Below are 7644 nucleotides of genomic sequence, written 5' to 3' on the forward strand. Positions count from 1 at the left end.
ACAGAGAGAGAGAGAGAGAGAGAGAGAGAGAGAGAGAGAGAGAGAGAGACCACACTCCCACAGGGCGTCACATGAGGAACATAAACAAATCAATAAGTTATGCACATGATATTGTTATATTTTTATTTATATCAGTGAATTTTAAGAAATACTGAAACTACAGATGAGAATTGTTATTACAACATTTGTCATATTCTGGAAAATTAGCTTTATAATTTGTTTCTTGTTCTGTCATGAATGCTAATTTATGAAGGCCAGTCAGATGACAGCATGAGTTTAACAAACATACAGACAGGTTAATTCATTTCATGTATCTTAGGGTGGGGATTCAGCCTCAGCTGGGACGAGAGTCTCCGTCGACAACAAAGATGGTACACAAGGACGGGTCTGATGGTCTGGTCTCTGAGGCCATAGATGAGGGCACTCAGACACCTGGGGAGGAGGACAATACTAATGTATAGGCAAATCCGTATACGCACAAATATTACTCCTGTTAAAAACTTTGAGAGAACTACAATAAATGAGTTTTGCACAGTTGAGGAGAGACAGAGGCCCAGCTGCACCAGATGCAGCAGCAGTGTGTTACGAGCCTTACGGACTGAAGCTTTGTCTGTGGAGGCCGACCTGGCTGCTATCATCACACCAATATAGGAGGAAATGATTGCCACGCTAGCTGATACAAACAGAAAACAAGTGTAGGCTTTGTCATAATCAGCAGATATTCTCCCAAGAAACATGACAAGTGTATTACAAAGGTCTTTCATCTGCAGGCTCTCTGGAAATGGAAAATCTAACAGTAAAACAACTCGAATGAAAATATTTAGTGAACAAAAGGTCCAAACCACAACGACGGCCACCCATGTGTTTCTGACAGTGATGATGGCAGCGTGCCTCAGTGGGTAGCACACAGCAACATATCTCTCCACAGACATCACCACCAGTGTGAGAGGAGAGATTTCATTTGTTAGATTGGCAAACATCACAAGAAGACCACAGACAGGATAAGTCAGGATTATTCTACAAATAGACAGTGTGTACAGTACTTGGCTCAGTGCCATCTGCACAGTGTCTGCAAAAAGGAGATTATACAGAAGAATGTAACGAGAGGTCTCACAAAACACTGGTTTACTCCTCAAGGTGAATAACATGATGACATTAATGAACAAGAATATACAGCATGGTACTGTAGTCAGAGTGGAAAGCATCACTCTTTCCAGTAACCCCAATCCAACAGTTATGTTGGCCTGAGATTGAGCTGCGTTAGACATCTCAGAGAAGCCTTTAAGACATGAGAAATATTAACCTGTTGATGTCACAATTAATATCTTCCTGTTAGTAACAATGAAAAAATGAAAAAGTCTTTAAATAATAAATGCCTGTTGAGTCACATCCGAAACCCCAAATGATCCAAATCCATTTACCCTCTGCAGTTAGAGTCTGGGCTAATTCCTATGTAGGCAGAAATGTTCTGCAGGCTTCGCCTGCCTTCAGATATTATATATAATCTTTTTGTTCACATGACATCATCCTATGTCAGCATGGTTTGCAGCTCAGTAATAGGTGATGTAATCTCTCTGCTATTATTAACACTCCATGTGATCATGTCTTACAAAGTTTAAAGTACGTAAGTAAACACACACTGGTTTACTCCTCAAGGTGAATAACATGATGACATTAATGAACAAGAATATACAGCATGATACTGTAGTCAGAGTGGAAAGCATCACTCTTTCCAGTAACCCCAATCCAACAGTTATGTTGGACGTCGGTCATCTCAGAGAAGCATTTACAACATGAGAAATATTAACCTGTTGATGTCACAAGGACTGTCTGATCTGTTCTAAGAACAATGAAAAGAATGAATAAAGTCTTTAAATGCCTGTTGAGTCGCATCCAAAACCACAAATCAGATAATTAGCAAGTTAGATTCTGTGCTTATTCCCATGTAAGTGTTCTGCATTCTGATATTATATATATATATATATATATACACACACACTGTTTAAGAAAAGGCGTATATAGATACAGTATATACAGTTTTCATGTGACAGCATCACAAGTCATCATGGTTAGCAGCTCAGTAATAGGTGATATAATCGCTATCCTATTATTTCTTTATGGTTTATTTTAGTAGGGAACGATACAGCTTGCATAGAGGACAGACAGCAATCCAATGTGTGAAATAAAACATTAAAACAGTGAGGCAAAAAGAAAAGTATAAAATAGTTTACAGTAAAGTTTGTTGCTGAACCAACCAGGGCTTGACATCTCTCTTAAAGGTGGTGAAGTTTGCTACAGTTTTTAGGTGGTTTTCACAGGTTTGGCCAGACACATTGACGACTGTATCGTCAGCGTACATCTGAAAACCTATATCAGGACATGTTCCTGGCAAGTTATACAAAATTATACAAGATATACAAACTAAAAATGATGGAGCCCAAAACAGTTCCTTGGGGGATTCCTGTTCTGATTATACAAAAAGCAGACGTGATTTATTAACTACAACACACTGTAATATGAGTCAAACCATTACAATGACTGTTTTAACAAATTTAACATTGAGAGTTGTGGTTGACAGTTTCAAATGCCCTTTTCAAATCCAGAAACACTGTGCCTAACACATTTCCTTTGTTAAGTGACTGGTTTATATTTTCTAACAATAAACAGATTGCTGATTCTGTGGAATGGTTATGCCTGAATCCAAACTGAAGGAGGTCCAGAGAATTGTTTCTCTCTAAGAAACCAGAACAAGAATGCTACTATATTTTTTTAGGCATACAGTATCTAAGTTACAGATATAATTAGAAAAAATAGTGCCTAAATCATTAGCGTTCAAGACAACTGATTGGTAAACTTCCCTGATCTCAAATGACTTGACATCATCTTCATTAGGAGCCACTACATTAATTTTAGTGTTGATATGGGGAAAGTCTATGGCACGTACTTTAACAGATTGAATAAAGAAATCATTACATTTGTTAGCAACTTGTACATTATTAGAGAGGTCTTCCCCGAATTTAAGTTCGTATTTGAGGGTGACACTGACTTTCGGTTCAGCTCTCCTCTATCCGTAGCTCTATCTATCATTTCTAAAACACTTCATCAGTCATACTGGTTAAACTGCTGTCATGCGACCATGTTCCACAAAAAGCCAAGATTTAAAATGGTTAGCCAAGTCCTGATCACGTTTTGGAGCGAGACCAATACCATTAGGTTTTACAGTTGGATCCCAAACTACAGATGTAAGGACCGCGGTGCTCCAGCAGGCTGCCATGGTGTCCACCACCTTTACTCCAAACACTGGTCCACAGCAAGGTCTGCAGTCCACACTGCAATCACACACCAGCCTGCCTTCCACCACCCCTTCCACACTGAGATGCGGCGTAGAAGTGAACAGTATATAATGAGATGGCCATGTCCAAAGAAATTTAGATGGAGTTTGTCTGTTTGTTGATTTGCTGGAACCTTGCAGAAGAAATCCTGAGTGCCAGAGATCCAAGCATGATAGGAACAAGGACCAGCAGGTAAAAGAAGCGCAGGCACTGACTGTTTTGTGCGTGCTGGCTGTCTTGGCTTCTTTCATTGTTCCGTGGTCCATTTCTGATGCTCACGTACCCATTGTAGGCGCTTTCAGCAGAGCACAGGGGTCAGCACGGGCACCCTGACAGCCCCAACAAACTGCAATGCACCGTGTGTTCTGACACCTTTCTATTAGAACCAGCAGTAACTTTTGATGTGACCTACAGTAACTCGTGCATTGGATAGAACCAGACGGGCCAGCCTTCTCTACCTATGTGCATCAATGAGAACTGGCACCCCTGAACCCTGTCGCCGGTTCACTGATTTTCCTTCCTTGGACCAGCTGTGATAGGCACTGACCCCTGCAGGTTGGGAACCTACCTCAAGAGCTGCAGTTTTGGAGATGCCCTGACCCAGTCATCTAGCCATCAAAATCTAGCCCTCGTCAAAGTCACTCAAATCCTTAACCAAGTCCATTTTTCTGTGATGGATGAACTATGATGATAATGGTAACAAGATAATCCGTGTTCTCATAAAATGGACGAGCTGGCGGCACTGACCTGACACCAGAGGGAATAGTCATGGCTGATGGAGCTCAATCAAGACACAAACATTACAGTGGACGGTTTCCAGACGGCGTATATTTCCCCCACTGCTACGGTTGACTCAGCTTGTGATGTCCTCCACTCTGTTACAAACAGGCTGCAGAAACAACACCTCCAGGTCCTCTTTCTTATCTCTGGTGACATCAACCATGTCTCTCTATCCTCACTCTGTCCACATTCACCCAGTATGTCACATGACACACCAGAGACAATAAAACATTGAATTTATTCTTTGCCAACACCAAGGAGGCATAAGACTCATCTCCTCTCCCTCCTCTTGGAAGGTTGGACCACAACATGGTCCATATCCTGCCTGTGTACAAACCTTTGGCAGCCAACTGTCCCACGTACGGTGAAGAGATGGTCTGAAGAGGCCTGTGAAGCCTTAACCTCTGGGAAACAGACACCTATGTCCAGGAAAAAATGACTAAAAATGAATGAATCAGGAATAACTCCTCAACAATTAGGCCTTGCTGCATAATTCTGGTCTCTTTTGATAGGTCAGAAGCTAAGGAATATGAGTTTATTGAAATGAACCTTCTACTAAGGAGCAAATGGAGATGCAATAAAGGAAAATATATTTTTATCCTCGCCTGGTATAAAATCTATATTTTAATAGCAATATCACCATTAGAACAATCAGCCAACTCATTGTAATGCAACTGAAGATCTTCCAATACGCCTAAAATACAACTGTAACTGTAAATTTGTTGAAAAGAAACTAATATACAATAGTTATTACACAATTTTTCTAAGATATAATAGGTGAATGTCCATGTTTTGGCCAGATTTACTGTTTATATCTTCACTTTTATTGGGAGTTTTCTTCAAAACACTATTTCTGTCCATACAACCATGTTAATAACGCATTAACGTCCCCAGCCCTAATATTTATATGGCCAGTAGATGACGATAGAGGCCGGACTCTTTCTGTCCTTCATTTTGACAAGAGAAACAAAACGTAACAGCTCAGGGGTAATTTCACACACAGAAAACAGCTGTTTTTCAACTGAAAACAGCAAAAGTAAGTGAGCGGTTGTAACTGTATATGTATATAGGTGCATTAGTTGTTATTATTATCCTGCTAATAACTCTGTGAGTTTAGTGATTTAGTGAAATGAGTTACACAGCTGATCAGAGCTGGAGATGAGCTTTATTTAGAGTGGTTGGACTGCGGTGTAGGATGAGATGAGAGATATCTAGAAGGCAATAACTGCAGCCATGGACAGTTATTACAGAGCGATTTATGTTGTGATATAAGTTCATTTAGATGCTCGGTGTTTGATGTGTGTTTGGTATGGATCAAAATGGTTGGTTTCTGGCTGAGCCTCCTAGCTTCACAGAGGTGTGTGGCATGCTTAGGGTGACAAGAAATTAGGATTGTCCACGAAAATTGATTGCCCGGTACAACCCGGTCTCACTCCCAAGTCGTCACATATGGACGCTTGGTCAAGAGCCATAATCGTCAGTTTGTGACGCACTAGGGATCCCTTTGACGTCATAGTTCGACGTATTGAGGGAAGCCCTGTTGTGTCAGTTTTTGATGGTAAAGGCAAGTATGATATTTAAGAGAAAAGACGAAGTAAGGAGGTGATTGGGGTGGATAGAGGGCCAGAACCCGGACCTTGAAGCAGGAGAACAGGGTTTGTGTCCCGTGCGAAACAAAACATTAAATGTTTTTATTTAGGCAAGTGAGGTAAATTGACATTAACATTAGTTAACTTAAGTCTTAATTGACATACATAGCTATTTTAACCCAAACCATGATCTTTTCCTAACCTTAACCAAGTAGTTTTGTTGCCTAAACCCAACCAAGTACTTTCTGTGCCTAAACCTAACGAAACTGCAACGTTTCACAACTTCAATTATGCGCGTTTCAACATGGCAATGTATCGAAACGTTATGTTTTATCTTGAAAGTGTAACCGGATATTGCATATTTATTGTTGCTAAGCATTGCTAACTTGACTGTGGATCCCTAAACGTCAATAATTGATGCAAAAGGGCTACCCAAGTCTTTAAAAAGCGAACGACAAAGGGCCTTGACCATGCGTCAGACTTTTGACGAGTAGGGAGTGAGACTGTGTTGCCCGGTAATGAGCAGGTCTGTGCTAAACAAGAGACTGCTTTGACACAACTATATGGATTCTGTGACGCTCATGGGGAGAACACTGACAGTCTCACACATTGTAAAATGGACTACATCAATTTCTGTGTGGAAAATGCAATACCAACCAGGAATGTATGGTGTTTTCCTAACCCTAGATTACTCAGGAAAAAAGGAGCAACTTTAGACTGTACAGAGGGAATTGAGAAGGAGGATCAGGAAAAAGTGCTACAGGAGGAAGATAGAGAATAAGTGCAGCAAAACAATATCAGGAAAGTCTGGAAAAGCCTCAAAACCATATCTGGCCACAAGGAACTGAAATCTCAGACTGTGGTGGACACAAAGCGGGTGAATTGTCTGAATCTTTGATTTGATTTGAGTGGTCATATAGTCTCTGCCCTTGTGCAGTCCTCCCAGCTGCAATGGATCGTCATGGCCTTAGATCCAGGCCTCTCAAATCCACAGTGCAGGATGGTTGAACAAATGAGCCTGAAGCTAGGGAGGGTGCCACAGCTTTGAAAAACACCTGTGTGGTACCTGTGCCAAAGGCCTCGCATCCCAAGAACTTCAACAGCTACAGGCCAGTGGCACTGACATCCCAGCTGATGAAGACCCAGGAAAGCCTGGTCCTGGTCCATCTTCACCCCCAGGTAAGCTTAAGTTTGCCTGTAAACCTGGCACTGGGGTGGACGATGCCATCTTGTCTCTAGTGCTTTTAAAACCATCCAGACAGTACTCCTGAGGGACAAGTTGGAACAGACGAGGCTGGACCTCCACCTCACAGCATGGATACTGGACTACCTCATCAACCAACCTAAGTTTATGAGGACAAAGGGTATAGGATGTGTCCATCACAGTTGTTTGCAGTTGGGTTCTTTGGATGCAGAGGGCTCTACCGAGGATTCTTTTTGACTCTGTGGTGGCATCAGCCATTTTCTATGGAATGGTCTGCTGGGGCAGCGGCTAAATTACAAATGGACAAAACACACCGGACTGATAAACCGTGTAATAATGTGACCCTGAAATACTGGTGATAAAACTCTTAACTATTTATTATTTTTTCATATTATATACAGTATCTCACAAAAGTGAGTCCACCCCTCTGTTGTGGTGGCAGACCGGCTGACGGTGAGTGTCCTGGTTTTCCCTCAGGCACCCTGTCTAGCCCTGTGTTTTCAGTTCAGCCCTGCCCGCTCCCCTAACCCTTCCCAGTCCAGGAGCCCTCCCTGAATTCCTTGTTTGGTTTTGGACCCTGGACCCCTTGGATCCCAGTGCAACTTCCTGCCCCCTACGTTCGTCTGCCAAGCCCCGCCTTGTCCAACGGGAAGGCCGCCGGGAGGCGTCCATTGAGGAGGGGGCCCTGTTGTGGTGGCAGCCCGGCTGACGGTGAGTGTCCTGGTTTTCTCCTTTTTAT

General features: G+C 42.1%; 1 protein-coding gene across 1 annotated transcript; it reads right to left on the reverse strand.

Moving 5' to 3' along the window:
• Nucleotides 1–296: 296 nt before the first annotated feature.
• LOC123963032 (odorant receptor 131-2-like) lies at nucleotides 297–2067 on the reverse strand. Its single transcript, XM_046039554.1, has 2 exons — nucleotides 2058–2067; nucleotides 297–1255 (listed from the first exon to the last, which is right to left on the reverse strand). Exons 1-2 carry the CDS (start codon nucleotides 2065–2067, stop codon nucleotides 297–299), a joined length of 969 nt encoding a protein of 322 aa, XP_045895510.1.
• Nucleotides 2068–7644: the final 5577 nt, after the last annotated feature.

The sequence above is a fragment of the Micropterus dolomieu genome, linkage group LG23 (genome assembly GCF_021292245.1).
Source record: "Micropterus dolomieu isolate WLL.071019.BEF.003 ecotype Adirondacks linkage group LG23, ASM2129224v1, whole genome shotgun sequence".
NCBI lineage: Eukaryota > Metazoa > Chordata > Actinopteri > Centrarchiformes > Centrarchidae > Micropterus > Micropterus dolomieu.